Raw genomic sequence first — 17,398 nt, forward strand, 5'->3', positions numbered from 1 at the left:
GAATGAACTCAAATTACAAGGGGGCTTTAGAAATAAATTTTACAAATGTGCATTGTGTCATTTTTGAATATGAATATTTTCTTCAGCGGTTATTCTTAAAACAATTCTCACATATTTCGGAGTTGATTCGTAAATTATTTTTAAAACGGCTGCTTTTAACTACAATATTAATAAATTTATTAAAACAAATAATGGCAATTTTTGACATTTATTTTATAAACTTGCATCGCTAAATCGGAATATTGTGCACTTCTTTAAAATGGTGGTATACACTTCAGGAATAGGTTGAAGCAGAACTTGTATTTCTCTTTATACAAATCTCAAGGATTAACTAAACTAAAACATAAGTAATCATTACGTAAATCAATTGGAAGATTAAATTCAGGAGTTTGTATTAATGCAACATGCACTTTTTTCAATCAGAAACTTTCTTTAAATTATTCACTCTGGAATTGCTTCATAACTTGTTCTAAAAATGGTGGATGAAATCTCCAATTGAGTGCTTAATTAAAAAATTTAAAAAATCGCAATATTTTAATTTTAAAGTAAAATTTGTAAATGTCTTATACTTGGGTAATTATTTTGTATTCTATTATTAAAGTTAAAATTGCAATTTTTAGAAATACTTGAGAGTTTAGTTTTTGTCTAAATAGCAGAACTTTCATTTTCCTTGGAAAAATCAGCATCTTTTCAAACCAAAAAGCTTTTTTTAAACATCATATCAACATTATTTTATGTTTCGTATAAAAGAAAACAATTGTATGCAAGCATCTTATTCTTCGCTAAACCGTTATTTTGAAATTGCTGTTATTCGAAAGAGGTGTTTTACTTCATCCACAAATTACAGACTGTAAGAAATCTATATTGAAATGTAATAATACAATTTCTGAAGTTTTAATCATGACATTTCGTGATATGTTAAAATTTTGAGATGAAAAATTTGCTTTTAAAATTGTGGAGAGGGAAAATACTGTTCTCATAATAATATAACAAATCTGGAAAATGATTCGTAGAACAAAATCGTGACGAACCAAGTCTGAAATTGAAGGGAATCGGTAAATATTTAATGTAAGGCAGGGGGGGGGACCATGAGTAGGTAACTCACCTAACACCTCATAATTTTATTTATTTTAATACAGGGAAATAATATATATATATATATATATATATATATATATATATATATATATATATATATATATATATATATACATAAAAGTTATAATAAGTCTAAAATAATAAGTTTTACTTACTGTGCATAACCTGGCTGCAAGTATATAGGACTTATAAAATAACATGTAAATATCTTGTAAAAAATGTAATAAAGTTTTATGAAAATAGAAGAAGGAAAATAAAATATTTTAAAAAAGACTTTTATAAGACTTTCATCAAAAAAATGAAAAAGTTGGAAAACAAAATAATAAAAGATATAATTTCGTCATCAGCTCATACGATTATTTCGCAAAAAAGAGTGCTTTCTAACGTTGTATTAATATGGCCAAAGGAAAATATATCAATATCTTGGCGAGCAAAGAGTATCGCACGTATTCTTTGGCCAAGATCAATACAATAGTGTGAGGAACACAAAAAAAAATTGAGACGAAAATAGAACAAATTAAGTAAAAAATTCGAAATAAAACATATCAAGCAAAAAATATAAAATAAAAAGCCAAAAAATTTTTTTTAAATAAATACAGAATAAAATACAAAATGGAATATGTTAAATGAGTAACGAATTCAAATGAACCTAGACATACCGGTATCATTCAAAATTGATTTAAAATATTGTCATAACAAGTTGTTTCGTAACACTTGGATTGTGGTTTTGTTCTGTCTGTGGATTAGTCGTTTTGTCATTTAGTGGTTTTGTCCTGATACAGCGTACAACTAACTTTTGTGATTTACTGTATACATCTGAAATTCATATTCCATCCTCAATTAATATCCATTTTATAATTTTTTCGAAGCTCTAATTACAAGTAAAAATATATTTCAATTATAAAATGCCGTCTAATAGTAACTAAAAATCTATTAGATTATATTCCAAAATATGAAATCCAAAAAAAAAAGTAGTTTATATGTTTTTCATTCATCTTCAAAAATTTATCAATAATTAATTTTGTAATTTAAAGAAATTAAAACGATGAATTACTTCTTCTCTTAGACCTAAATAACTTCTAATAAGTGCAAATTTTAAAAATTTTTGTTTAGAAGTGAGCCGAGTGTAGAAGTTTTTACTTTTAACGTAGAAAGTGATACCGATGTCCCATGCTGCGTTTCATAATTATAAATAATTATTAAAATATTGCAATAAATTATTAAAAGGTTGAATTTAATTATTTTCTCTCATATTGACCGAAATTAATACAAGTTATGATAAAAAAGTTTAAAAAATATGTTTAATGAAAATTCTATATAAATTATAAATAACTCATATTTATCTCCTGTCTTTTTGTCAAATATGTTTTTTAATGCATTGTCAGCTATTAAGCTGATTTTTTTTATTAAAGATTCGATAATCAGTACTATTATATAAAAATAATGCATTATTTCATTTGTGTCATTAAAAAATCATATGTTTCAAAAAGATAAGCTAGTATCATTCGCATAAGGCTATTTATGTATTATTGACGTGTTGTTTGTTTTTATTTTTCGATGTTTTATCAAACTTTATAAACTCATTGAGTGTTTAAAAAATAGATAGTATTAGTTGTTTTTTTTATCTGGGACAAAAGAAAGGGTGAATTGTCTCGTGCAATTATCACGTTATTTTGATTTTATCTAATTATTCATTTCAACTTCTGATTTAAATGAATCATTTCAGAACTGCCTATAAATATAGGATTTTATTTCACTTTTATTAATCCTCTGAAAAGTTTGGGAGCTTGAAAATCATAAAAGAATCATTGTGAGTTTTTCATTTTAAGTTTACCTTTTTTTATCTAGAATTTTCGATTTAGTTAATTTTATGTTATATAGCAACTGAATTAACTTATGTTTATGTTTTGTTAATCAATGCAAATCTAATTACTTATAAAAACTAGTCACTTAAATGATTGAACTTTTTTAATTGATTTACTCCATTTTCAAAGAATTTTTCATATGTTTCAGTATAAATTGTATTAAAAGGGTATTTTTATGAATGTTTTTTAAAGAAATTTATAAACTGGAAGTCTAATCAAATTAATTTAAAATCTATCTTAAAAGTTCCTCATATTTATGGAGGATAATTTTGGGGAAGTGGAAAAAAAACCCTACCCATTATTTAAACCGTATTTTGTTATTTTATTTTCGATTTCCTGCAATTACTTGCAAATTTCTGCTTTGAATAAATATCTAGAATTGAAATTTATATGTTTCATGTTCAAATTAGTAAAACTGTCCAAAAAATTACTTTTTCGGAAGATTGTGCAAAAATTATATATCCAAGCAATTAGGTTTAAGTATTTAATACTAATCAAATTTTCACTTACTTTACTTTAAATTCAAAGCTTCTTTACAGTTATTGGAAAATTTAATTTTTCACAGGTATATTTCTATATATTATCATTGTATAAGTAATTAAATATTTTTTAATAACTATAAATATCGAGCATAATATTGTTATTAATTTTAAAATGTAATTTTATTTCGAAATTTCTTTAAAAAATCATCTTTTTTTTAAAAATGTAAAGTTTTTTTTCTGATTTTTACTGTCGATGCATCTACTCTGTTATGTTTCAATAGTTTAATCATATTAAAATAAATATAACAGAAAAAGTGCTTGAACAATCACATCTGTTATTTTTCAAAGTGAATGTCGAAATATTAATAAAATATTGAAATAATTAATAAGTGACAGATATTAAAACAGCACGAAGATTGTTATAATTATTATTATTTATAATTAGGTACGTTAATTAAAACAACTACATTTCAATAAAATAAGCCTATTTGAGCAAGTATATAGGAGAAGGATATTGTTCTTTTAATTTAAAATTAAAAACTAATCTAAAATTAAACCTATTTCATATTTAAACCTGATGTTATACTACAATATATGTCACTCTCATTATGCTTGGAAAAATTGCGCATTTACTGGAGTAAGAGAGAAATGTTATTAAGTTTTATTAAAGTTAATTTTTAGTCATTTTAAGGTTTAATTCAATATTACTTATTATCAACTTAAAATGGTTATTTCAGTTTGTATATAAATTTTAATATGATTGTACTGGCTTATCCTGGAGTAGCTATTTTTTGATTTTAATAATTTAAAAGATTTTAAATATAAAAATATAAGACTTTTTAAGACTTTTATTCAAATAAATTTAATTTTTTAAATCTTAAATGTATCGAAATCATCCAGACTAGTTGTAAATATTGTCATTCATGCCCCATTTTAAAGTAAATTTTTTTGGTGTATAATTACAATAGTTTGTAACTATTTTGTCACTATTTTTTAAACACGCAACAATTCACCCAGAAATTTTATGTTACACACCATCTTACCAATTTAGTAAGAAATTATTTCAATTAATGGAAAACTATTCAGAATGTTCATGTTTCTAGCTGCTAAAAGGTTAAAGTAATTCATTCGATACATTTTATTGTCTGATAAATTCAGCATCATATAATTAAGGTAAAATTATATAAATTTACTTTAGCAAACTTTATATTTGTGTCATGTGTTTATAATTTTAAAGTGTAAATTTAAAATTGGTTAAAATTTATAATAAGACAGAAAAAATATTTTGGAAAATTAATGTGAAGTTTTTTATTTATTGGATAATATATGTAGAATATTAAATAAATATATACATGTGTTTTGAATTTAAAGTGCTAAAATCTGTGAATTTAAACTATTTCATGTATTCACATATTTACAGAATGTATATTTTTTGCTATATGAAAAGGACTTAAATGTATTTATTATGTTTTAGAAGTAAGAAGAAAGAAAATGAAAGTCATTGCACTTTTTGCCTTTATTGCTGTGGCAGCAGCGAGTAGACTACCTTTCAATCCTCAATTAGATGAACATTGGGAAAATTTCAAGGTAAATAAATTATTCATTTCTTCTTTGACATTTTTTCTTTTGTATAAATTTCATCCTTTTTTACATTTATTTTTCTATCTTAACACTAAAAAGAGGAAAAAGATTAAAAAAAACACTAAAAAACAAAAACTGTCTTCGTTTTAGTTTTTAAGTGTAAATTCCTCAACATTTTCATAAATCCAGTTAAGATTCTTTGTATACAAGCGAATGCACGTATTGCATCCATAGTTTCAGAATTTAGTACAGAAAGTCTTCTTTGCTCCACTGAGAAAAATCCACTAATTTTAAGAGAAAGTTTCCTAAGTTTTTAGATTGATTACATTTTGAAAAGAATTTTTCTTTGAAAAGGGGTTATTTATAAAGGGAATTTACTTTAAAAAAAAACAACATATACTTAAAAATGTTCTAAGAGAAAACTTTATTTCAGCTATAATTCTAATTTCAATAACAAATAACAATCCATAAACAATCTTAATGTTTTAATATTTACAAGAAAGTTGAATTCATAAGAAGTTATAGAATAAACAGGAACAACTCACGTTAGGAAACTATTATTTTAACAATTAACTAAAAGATCACTGCGCTTGACAAAAAATAATTAATGATCATAAATAATTCATAAAAATAAAATTATTATAAATATATTTTTCAGTGCTTAATTAGATGAAAATATAAGCCAAGCATTGTTTTCAAATGTGTATTTCTCGATGTTTTTTAACGCTTGTCATATAGTAAACTAAAAAAAAAAAGAAATTGTTTTTAGTTATTTTGGATTGCAACAATAATTTTTTTTAAATGATTAGATAAATTCTGCTTTTTCTAAAGAAATGGTTTGTTTTGTATTAAAATATAGTTCAAATTTGCTAAAAAAGTTAATATGATGCTATTTTGAACGAAATTATCGCACTTCGAAATTTAAATACATCATAATTTAGCACAACATAAAGGGGAAAATGGTTTAATTTCAGTTTTTATTAGGGTTTCAACAATTTTCAACATAATTTTGGTTCAAAACATCCATGTTATCATCCAGCATGTAAGAGTTTTGTAAGATTTAGGAATCATTTAGATGTAATTTATTTGTGGCGAAATACAAATTCAAATGTGACATTATAAATCTTTTTATGATGAAATAAAAAGCTAATTTCAAAGAAATAGGTAAAAAAAATAACATTTTAAGCAAAGATTTGCTCATGATGTGTGTATAAATTGTGAAATTAGCATATGAAAAATTTTTAATAAAAATTTACAACGAAGTAGCATTTTTATCCATTGGTCCTTTTGAATTTTTTCCTACATTTTCTAAGATCTACATACACAGTCCGCCGATTTTTTACATTTTTGCGTAAATGAATGTTTGTTCGTAGAATATTGTTTAAATGATTAGTGTTACAAATTCATTTGTCAATTGTATAGAAGAACTAAGCATTCGACAAAAATTCAGTGTAATTCCAGCTTCTGTATTCTTTTTAATACTATATTTTACTTCTGTTTCTAAGAACTTAAACTTTTAAAAATTCTTCTTTTTTTTTCTTTTTTCATTTCTTTGTTTCCGTTTAAATTTATTGACAAAATAATTTTTTTATTGCAAAGATTAAAACTAAGTGTTTGTTATTTTACATTAAACCTAGATGTTCTAAAAGCGTGAACTATTTATTGAACAATTTTCTAATTTTCTTGCATTCTATAAATCCCTTTTCATAGTTCTGAAAACTTACAAGTGAATAAATAAACTATATATCTTATTATTCTATAAGTTTTATAAATTTAATACCTCATAATACTAATATAAAAATTGAAAAGCTAATAGAAACTAAAAATTCTTTAGATTTTGTTGTTCTATGGCCATCTATATACCACTAAGAAAAAAAGTATGATTAAAACTACCAGAATATGGTAACATTTACAGTGTGTTTGGCTCTACGGGAACACCGAGAAACACGTCAATTTTCAATGCAGCATTTTGGTTATAACTTTTGATTAAATTAACAATAAAATAGGGTTTGATTAACCATGCTGTTTGATAGTAATTGTAGCAAAATTGGGTAATTTGATCATGAAACCTTAGAGCATGGTATAAAAACCATTTATTCAGTTAAATTTACTCTTCAATTTTGAATTTTTTCTAAATGGGTGGTAATTAGAACTATAAATTTGAGAAATTGAATTTCTTGTAAACTGTTGCAACGTGAAAGGAAAAAATACCAAAGGAATGGTTTAAATAGAGTATATTTTTGCTTAATTACCAGAATTATGCTGATATTTGTTATTTGTTATTTATTTTTAATACCAGAAATGTTGTTACTTTAAAAGTAACGTAATTTTATCAAAACTCTTTTTCTCTGTGCACTATGTAAAAATCCTATAATCCAATAAATAATTTATATCTTATTGTTTTACAAACCTGTATTTGATATTCTATAATTTCTTTTCGTAGAGAGTATATGGAAAAAGCTACAATGGCCAGGAAGAATTTTCCAGACGTCTCTCATGGGAACAAACAGTAGCAGATATTATTGATCACAACTTGAAAGCAGATATGGGACTTCACACTTACAGAAAAGGCATCAACGAATATGCTGATATTGTAAGTAATAAACTGTGGTTAGTAGCTATTAATACTGTAATCCTATATATATATTAAATTTGTATTAGAATATATATTTTTTAAAACAAAAAGCAACATTTAAAGCTCAAACTAGATCTGCTTTTTTACAAACGATAACTTTAACATAAAAATATTTCGATGAATATTAAATGATTCGTTGTGAGTTTAGTTAATTGCAAAATACTTAAGTTAAGTTCTGTTTTAGATTTTGTATTGATTTTTATATAATTTTATTAGTTATCAGAAGTTAGTACCCGAAAAAGAGTACATAGAATTCCAGTATTGATATTAAAGAATTTGACCAAAACTTAGGTGCATTGAATGTCTGAATAAAGGTTTTAAAACTATTAGAATAACAAACTAGAAAAAATTAGTCAAGAACAGGACGACATGGAATGTAATTCTAAAAAAGGGACTGTCGTGCCGGTGAAGGTGAGCTGAATCTTAAGTACGCATGCGTGAAGTGATTTCTGTTCGGTTGGAGATTGCGCAGTTGTATTTTTTTAAAGCGGATTGAAGAAGTTAACTGTAAGAAGAGAGAAAAACTATCTCTGAAGTCTGATTCTCAAAATTTAGAATGATATAGATTGTATTACTAACAAAAATGTATGACGTAAAATTTATTTTTCGTTACATGAAATAAATTAGCTATTCACTTATTAAACAAAATTTAAAAAAAAAAATAGGCAAGTGAATAAGCAGCTTTTAAGCAATGCTAATTTATAATTTATTGCTTTTTTAATTCTTAGAGCCATGACGAATTTGTAAAGCATTTCAATGGATTTAAAAGTGATGGTCTAAAAAGCAGAAGTGGAGATGCTTGGGTTGACCCTGTCTACGTCCATATTCCAGACACTGTTGATTGGAGAAAACAAGGACTTGTCACCCCTATTAAAAATCAGGTATTTATTTTATAGATCATAGGACAACAGATATAAGATCAGATATTGCATCAAATCTTATTTCAATTTCAAAGTATATATTTTGACTAATAAGGAAATACATTTACAAACATAACTCGATGTAGAAAATCTAAAATCATTGGTGATAAATATGAATCGAGAAGCTTGTTAAAGAAAATATACTATATTAAAATTCTTTTTCAATGCAATTAAAAGTGGCTATCTTGAATCCTAAGCCACGATGGCTGAGAGTGCGTTCGCCTCCCAATGATCCCGGGGATGGCAGATTGATGTCGAATTCCGTACCCAACTTGCACAGAACACAGTGATGACGTAAAATATCTTCCATGGTATACGGAAATCGGGTTAGAGTCCCCTTGCAACTTTGGGAGGTTTTCGTGATTTTTCTCTCCTTGTAACGCAAATTAGTTCCATTAAAAATCAATCCTCCACGAAGGCAAATTTCTCCCAATACTTGATCCAGGAGTTCCCTTGCCGTCTGGATTGGGTTCAAGATTACAAGAATGCGGAATTGAACATTGGTAGTTGTAAACTGAACATTCGGTCGGTTGTTCAATGATGGTTAGGAAGTATCTTGAATTCTCAAACAAATTTCATCTGGAATAAAGAAGGAAAAGAAAAGAAAAAAAGAAATTTAAGTACTATATTTTCATTTTTTTTTTAAAACACAAAACTTTTACCTACATTAAAATCAACGCCCTATTTTATGTCAACTGAGATAAAAAAGTAATGTATGTATTTTTAAATATAGCAACAATGTGGCTCTTGCTGGGCTTTCTCCACCACCGGATCTTTGGAGGGACAGCACATGAAGAATACAGGAAAGTTGGTTTCTCTCAGTGAACAGAATCTCGTAGATTGTTCTGGAGCAGAAGGTGAATAAAATAAAATACTAGATACAGCAATACGTGTACAGAAAATTCTATAACGATCGTCACTTATAGATATTTTTTGTAAATATTTGATAACAATAAAATTAGCTAGTATACACATTAGTGCACAAATATTAATATTCCAACGAGAAAGAAATGCTGTTGGAACTGAACGTATCATTAACAAAAAAGGGGAAATTTAAAAGTGTCAAAATTTGCTTGATTTCTGAAGGGAAACAGAAGAGTGTCTTAGAAAAAATTCTCTTGACATTTTCAAATGAATCTTTTTCAATCGGGATTCTTCAGATTCTGATATCGTTTGCGTTTTCTTACTCGTTTAAATATTAATTCACGACATTTGAAAACCACACTTATTTCAATTGAAGCAGTTGTTCCAAAAGCATACGTAAAGGGTGATAATAATAATAATCCGTATGAAAATCAGAATAACTAAAACAATATTTACAAATCCTGAAATTTGATCCCTAAATTGAAATGACTTGGAGAGCTGTGCTTATGTGACATTCTGAAATACTCTGACCTTTAGTTAGGCATAAAAGCATATTATGGTCAGCTATCGAGGGTATATTTGCACTGAAAAATAAGGTATGTTTAAACTTTACCAGAATATAGTAAAAGCCACCGTTTCTGACTCTAAAGGAAGGCTAAAACAATCAGTAATTTCTACCAAAACGCCTTGGTAATGATTTTGATAAAATTAACAATAAAATGCGGTTTCATAGTATGTAATGACAAAGGGTAAAAGTGGTAAAATCGGTAATTTTATCATGATTCCTTAGAATATGGCATAAAAACTACTTATTCGGCTAAATTTATTTTTAATTTTTGTATTTGTTTACTACATGCGGGCAGTAAGAACTATAATTTCGAAAACCAGAATTTTTGGAAACCAGTTCCCAACGGAAAAACTACAAATTGAATGTTTCAAATATCGTCTATTTCGGTTTTCATTACCAGAATTATCATTTCTTAACTACAAATAGTAAACTAGAATTCTTATCTAGAATTATTCTACAGTATAGTTATGTTACAAATTTTTTTCTCCACTTGGATCAAAATACTTGACTTAATTTAAACATTGAAATCCTTTTCTGTGCTTCATGAATGTTTCTTATGAGGTCTAAAGGGTTTTTCATAACAAAATGTTCCATTTTTGAGAAAAAAAATTAGGTTATAGCTCGTATTATTAAGAGAAATTCGACACCAAGTATAAAATAATGCTTTAAGAGCTTCCTAAGTTGCAGCTGAAATGCTGAAACTCACTTATTGAAAACAGAAAAAAAAAAGCATTCACATTTTCTGAATTGGATTCGTCTAAAAATTCGTATATTATACTTATCTCTGTGTTGTTTTAATAAATCAAATACACATATTTTTTTATTTATAGGTTTTACGGATGAGACTATCTCGATTTTAATATGAAAAATGCACTAATAATAAATATATGCAATTTTTTACTTCATATTTTTAAAAACTCCATAAACTATATATAACCAAACCTAAAAACCATAACCTATATATCATTGAGGCTTCATATTTTTCAGGTAACATGGGCTGTGAGGGAGGTCTGATGGACCAAGCTTTCCAATACATCAAAGAAAACAAAGGAATCGACACTGAAGCATCTTACCCATACACAGCTGAGGTTTGTCGCTGTTGTTTTCAAAAACTACAGCTTATATTTTTTTTCCAAACAAAGATATAGAGTAGGATAATAGATTATAGATAGTTATATATTTAATGATCTTGGTTGAGAAAATCTAGTCTAGGTTTTTATTACGTAATGATTGCTTGAGTTTTATAATCTTTTTATCATTCTATTCACAATAAAATATTCTAAATAACTTTGGCTATTATTAAACAAATGCCGCTGTGGCTCAGGAGATTGAGTGTTCGCCTCCCAATGAAGGGGCTCAGGTTCGAATCTCATTGATGGCCGATTTATACGAGTTCTGCTCCCGGCTCTTCCCGACCACAGTGCTGACGTACAATATCTTCAGTGGTAGACGGATCATGAGTTTGAATAGCCTTGCAGTGTTTTCTTCTCTATGTAACGCAAATGTGAGTTAATTTCATCAAAAAGTCCTCCATGAAGGTTAGTTTGTCGCAATACTTAATCCAGGAATTCTGTTTTCTTTTGAGTTGGTTTCAAAATTACAAGGCTACAGAATAGAACATTGATAGTCGTGCACTAAAAATTAGATCAGCTGTTCAAAACCGGTTATGAAATAAAATATAATTAATATAATTCCTATAATTAATATAATAAAATATAATTCCTGTGTTACTTTAGACGTATTTCGTTTAAAACTCTTCGTCTAAGGTAAATTTCATAATATTCGGTTACATAGTTGTTTATAGTTTCAACAATTCTGAACGAAATTTCAAACCATGCAAATAAATATTTTAGCGAAGAACTGTGAATCAATGGTTCGAATATTTACTTATACTAAAATAAGTTTACATCAGGTGGATACTAAATATAAACTTTATTTATGTTTAGAAAATGCTAAAACAAATGAGTTATTTTAGCCACTACTTAAATTGTTCAATGCAGGTAGATGAGAGGAAACTAATGATTAATCAAATTACTTAAAACTAACAAAACTGAACTTGCTGGATATCTTACTTTGCTTTTCAATAATATTAATTCAATCTAAGAAGAAATGATATTTTAAATTTTAAAGGATGGACCCAAGTGTCTTTTCAAGAAGAACAATGTTGGTGCAACTGTAACTGGATATGTCGACATCCCCACCGGTGATGAAGAAGCTTTGAAGAAAGCTGTTGCAACAGTTGGACCAATATCTGTTGCCATTGATGCCAGCAACTGGAGTTTCCAGACTTATCAGTAAGTTAAAAAATATGATCTATTTTTACCCACAAATTAGAAATTTAATGTTTTATCACTTTATTAGTGCTTTCCTGATCATTTTGAAGGATACAATTTTTTTTTCTCACGTGTCAACTCTCCTTAATCCCAATAAGCGATTCTTTAGTTTTATTTTACTATATTTCGCAATTATTCCATCTCGAAATTATGTGATTTTTGAAAAAAGGTGAATTTCAAATATATAACAAAACTCCTCTTGCGTTTGTTTATTAGCATTTTTATGTGTGTGCTTAGACAAGATGGTGCAATGCAACACAATGGTCGAACATTAGCGCGCTAGCTTGACAAGATGATTTCTCGAGTTCACTTCCAAGTTATGCCTGACTACTCATTTACTAATACTCCTATTACTTTTATCCCAGTAGTTTTTAAATAATTATATTAATAGGTATGTAGCATTGAGCCTAAAGCTTTTGAGGAAATTTATATCTTTTAAGAAGGAGTATATGTATGGTAATTTCCGAAATTAGACGAAATGTTTGCTTGTAGCACTGTCCAAGGCATGGTTCCATCTAAAGCGAAGAAAATTTCTTGAATATTACAGATCCATTTTTAATAATGTTAAATATCAAATAAAGATGTATCCAACTTGCGAAACCAAACAATATTAGTTGCCCTCTGGCGGTTCACTGATTACCTACGCCTTTTGACTGCTATACGGAAAACAAATTCTGGCAAAATTACCGTACCGTATAGTGAAGACTTTTCCGGTTAAAAAACAACGATAATTCTGGTAAAAAAACGAAAATATACCATATTTAAATTATTCATTTGGTAATTTTTCCCTTCATATGGAAACGGTTTTCCTGGAAATTCTTATTTTTAAAATTATAGTTCTTATTTGCACTTATCTAAAACTGAGAAGAATAACAAATACAAAACTGAGAAGTAAATTTACCCGAATAAATGGCTTTATGAAATGCTTTTAGGTATCATTATAGAAATACCAAGTTTTATGACTTTTATCAAATTTTAGCATTTAGGTAAAAATTAATGTGCTTTTCGGTGTTCTCATAGAGCCAGAAACACGGTAGACTTTTTCATATTCTGGTTGTTTTAACATGCTTTGTTCTTAAGGTAATGTCATCAATTTATTTTTCCGTTTCACTTCTTGTTTTTGGTAACCAATTGTTTTATTGATGCATGATTGAAAAATAGGTACGATTAATCGACCTTAGCTAGTATATCTTAATTGCAGCCATATTTGTCAATAAAAAACGAAAAATATTACTTGGGAAAAATAATAGTTTACTGCAATCAAAATTATCCATCAAGTAATAATTTTTTCCAAGAACTGAAAAGAAATTCATTTGTACACTTCATTTAATGATTTAATTTTCAAAATTTTTGAAAATCTTCCTTGTAGAAGTGGAATCTATAACGAACCCGCTTGCAGCTCTGACCAGTTAGATCATGGTGTTTTGGCCATTGGTTATGGAACTGAAGATGGAAATGATTATTGGTTGGTCAAAAACAGGTACACATAAAAATTTACTACTTGATTATTTAATAATTACTACTAACAATTAGTTAATCAAAATTAAATGTTACCAAACTGTATTAAACAAGAAATACGTTTTAATTTTTTGAAAATTATATTTTGAACTTTTGCTTCTTTACAGTTTCTTATTATTTGTTTGATTATTTTTTAGTTTTTCTATAAAACCTTTTACAATGGTTTTCTATGCATCTTCTTCAAATTCCTTAGATTGACTATATAGTTAATTTTTATAGTGCTTCGAATAATATAAATCTAATTGAACATTTACATTTATTTCAGATGTTTCATTTCATTGAATTAAATTATACAATTTTGATGAGTATACTGCTCCACTTCGTTTTAAATTGAAAAGTATTCTCTGACTTAGATTTTGCTTTCTTTTTAAAAAAAGAAGATCAAATAAAATTAGTACTACTAGTTGCAGAGCAAAAATGAAAAGTGAATAAAAATTGACGATTTTAAACAATCAAAGAAAATCAAAATCATCCAAAAATATATACTGCATTGACAATTTTTATATTGCATTAATTTTTGTTGCATTGACAATCTTTTAACAACTCAAATAAAATTATCTTGCTTTGATTAATGTTTTTAAAATTTTAATAAAAATTAATATACTGATTGAAATAAACTTTTTTTTTACTTTCTACTTCGGTTCAAAATATCAATGATTTACTTTTAAGAATTGAAACTGCATTCAGTGAGTATGATCAGAGAGTAATATAATTAATAATATATTAAATATAATTTCCTCAACAGCAAAAGTAAGCAATTTTGTATAAATTGAAGTTTGTGTTTCAAATTTTACATGCAAACAAATCAATCAATCTTTTTAAATTGAGTAGCTAAAGTACATTATTTAAATTGCTTGTTGCTTTTCGGTACCTGGGTCGGAGAGTTTATGTTCCATCTGTATCTATACGTGTGAACAATGTCTTTTCTATGTATGGGTATTGTGTCATTATTAGTGTGTTATTTAGATGCTTAATTATTGCAGATTTTCAGGATATAATGTTATTCTAATTGATGACTTTAAATTATTAGTCAAAATTGTACTACGTTATTTTGATGACTTCATATTTTTTTTATCTAAGATTTTTTTTTTAAATGGAGATAAATTGCTGCAACTCTTTTTTAAAACATCTCAAATCTTGTTTCCAATAAAAATTTGTAGGCTCAATTACAGCACCTCAATTATAAAGAATTACAATAACAAAGAGCAATAAATAAATAAATAAGTAAATAAATAATTAAATAAAAATTTCTCTTACTTGATTACAGATTTAACTGCATAGAGACTTATTTAATTTTTAAAGTACCACTGTATAAAATTCAATTCAATTTTAATTATTAATTTAACATGAAATTTTTATGTCTAATTTTTAGACCATATATTTGCAAAATTTTCTACATCTTAGATTAAGCTGAATTTTCACAATAATAGTCTGAGTCTGACATCGTTGAGGTTTCAGACAAATTTGGATTTATGAAGAAAGTGCTGCAGATTCAATTTGAAAATTCTGCTAAAAGGATTGTTACAAATATTAGATTGCCATGCTATTATAAGTTTTGTTGCTTAGTAGATTTTTAAAATTTTTTAATCTTTCTATTTCAGTTGGGGAACCACTTGGGGAATTCAGGGATACATAAAAATGACTAGAAACAAGAACAACCAGTGTGGAATTGCCACTCAAGCAAGCTATCCAACAGTTTGAAGTGCGATTAAAATTTGACTTCTTTATCAATGCTTTTTGAGGTGTAACTATCATATTATCTGAATAATAAAAATGACATTGTGAAAATAATTAAACTGAATAAATATATACTTAGGAAACTAATGTACTATATTTTTTTGAATTTTCATAAATAAAAATTTGCTTTTAAGAAAGTGTCTGCTTTATTGTTTTATCTTTTTGTTGGATTATTAACCTATTGCAACTTTACTACATAAATAATATAGATTGCAATCAATAATTAAGTGCAATAATTTAATGAATATTGAATATTTCCTGAATATTGAAGCAACATTAGCTAAGTTATGAAGGGAAAAATAAACAATTTAGTGGTAACGTTTCTACAAAATAATAAAGAATAGATGAGCTATATAATTTACTTTCAGTATTTCTGTCGTTATCCTCAGGTTTCTCTTAAAATAGATTTGGCGTATTTTGAGTGCCTTCCTTTAAATATGAAACAACGCCACCTTTTAATAATAGTTCTTAAGAACATTGCTTCATAAGATAATATTATGGAAAAACAAGTCGCACATTATAAAACATACTATCACAAACAAGTAAACAGTTGTTTCAGTAAACATTTTTTATTAATATTGTAAAAATTGACAACTGGCACATTCTGAGAAAATTTGGTTCAACATTGAACCCTTACATAGGTACCTTAAACCATATTATCATGTTAACTTGTGCAACTTCAATAAGATGTTAAATTGAAACAAAATCCCTTAAATAATTAAACAAAATTTATATTCGATTTAAAACATATTGTCACGTTAAAGTGTTTAGATTTAATGAAGATTACAACTTGAGGTTTTGATAATTTATTAACATCAGGAATTTACAAACACGGGGAACTAGTCTGCGCCCAGAAGAACTCCTCTTTCATCATCATCATTTAGGATTGCTTAGGGCCTTTAGGCCCCGTAGGGGCCTTTTACCCTTCCATCTGGTACTAGTGAGATCTGACTTGGTTGTATCTGTGGTAAAAGAGAAGGAGAGAGAGAGAAAAGAAGAAAACTAATGTAATCTTAGTTTAATATTGGATGTGCGCGACTGCAGCGCCCTAAGCCACGCCTACATTTGAAGTTGGAATTTAGCGCCAGTTATGGCTAGCGGAGAAATATCAAGTAAATAATATTGAGATAATGCAATCAGCGCCAATAAAGTTTAGCGGTAAATGTTGCAACTAAATTGGCCCTTTTAAAAGCCTTTTTAATATTAATATTTGTTAAAATTAATTAAAATTCGTCGAAAGTATTGCATCACTAGTTAGAAAGTATGCAATAGGTCTGATTTTAGAGTCCTCTATTAACATATCTGCCTCAAAAATTTTATAAAAATTTGCTGCATTGCATTTCATCGCCTTTTTAAAAAATTTGGAATTTAGATCAACAATTGTTTCAGTTAAGAACTCCTCTTTACAATCACGGGATTGCTTTTATACTATCACAGAATGTTCTAGAAGCTTCCTAGGAACAACGAAAGAGGAAATGACATAGACTGAACATTCCAGAAGCTTCTGGAATGCTCATAAGCGAAATAGAAAAATTAGTGCCCGCTTCCCGGATCGAACCGAGGACCTTCGGCTTTATAGAAGCGAATTCTACCCCTGAGCTACTGAGACTTGACATTACTCCCGTCTTAAAAGAACAGCGTCTCGCTGTTATAGGTTCCTGCGTGATCTTGTTATTGGTCCGGAATAGGCCGTGGTCGCCTTGGAGACATCAGTTCTTGCATTTTGATTCTGAACTCTGGCGACCCGCATGTTTTGGTCTGTACTCGGTGTGTCTGGAAACAAGTCCTCTTGTGCTT

At 27.4% G+C, this 17,398-nt stretch overlaps 1 protein-coding gene across 1 annotated transcript; it reads left to right on the top strand.

Annotated features, from left to right (window-relative positions):
- The first annotated feature begins 2,234 nt into the window (after positions 1 to 2,234).
- On the top strand, positions 2,235 to 15,738 carry LOC107446867 (cathepsin L-like peptidase). Its single transcript, XM_071184296.2, has 9 exons — positions 2,235 to 2,908; positions 4,920 to 5,032; positions 7,470 to 7,619; positions 8,390 to 8,542; positions 9,315 to 9,438; positions 11,001 to 11,101; positions 12,144 to 12,307; positions 13,716 to 13,826; positions 15,466 to 15,738. The coding sequence occupies exons 2-9, from the start codon at positions 4,937 to 4,939 to the stop codon at positions 15,563 to 15,565; spliced, it is 999 nt and encodes a 332-aa protein (XP_071040397.2). The 5' UTR covers positions 2,235 to 2,908; positions 4,920 to 4,936; the 3' UTR covers positions 15,566 to 15,738.
- The last annotated feature ends 1,660 nt before the right edge of the window (positions 15,739 to 17,398 follow it).

This window comes from Parasteatoda tepidariorum, chromosome 10 (genome assembly GCF_982258835.1).
Source record: "Parasteatoda tepidariorum strain Cologne lab strain chromosome 10, Ptep-v5.0, whole genome shotgun sequence".
NCBI classification, from domain to species: Eukaryota; Metazoa; Arthropoda; class Arachnida; order Araneae; family Theridiidae; genus Parasteatoda; species Parasteatoda tepidariorum.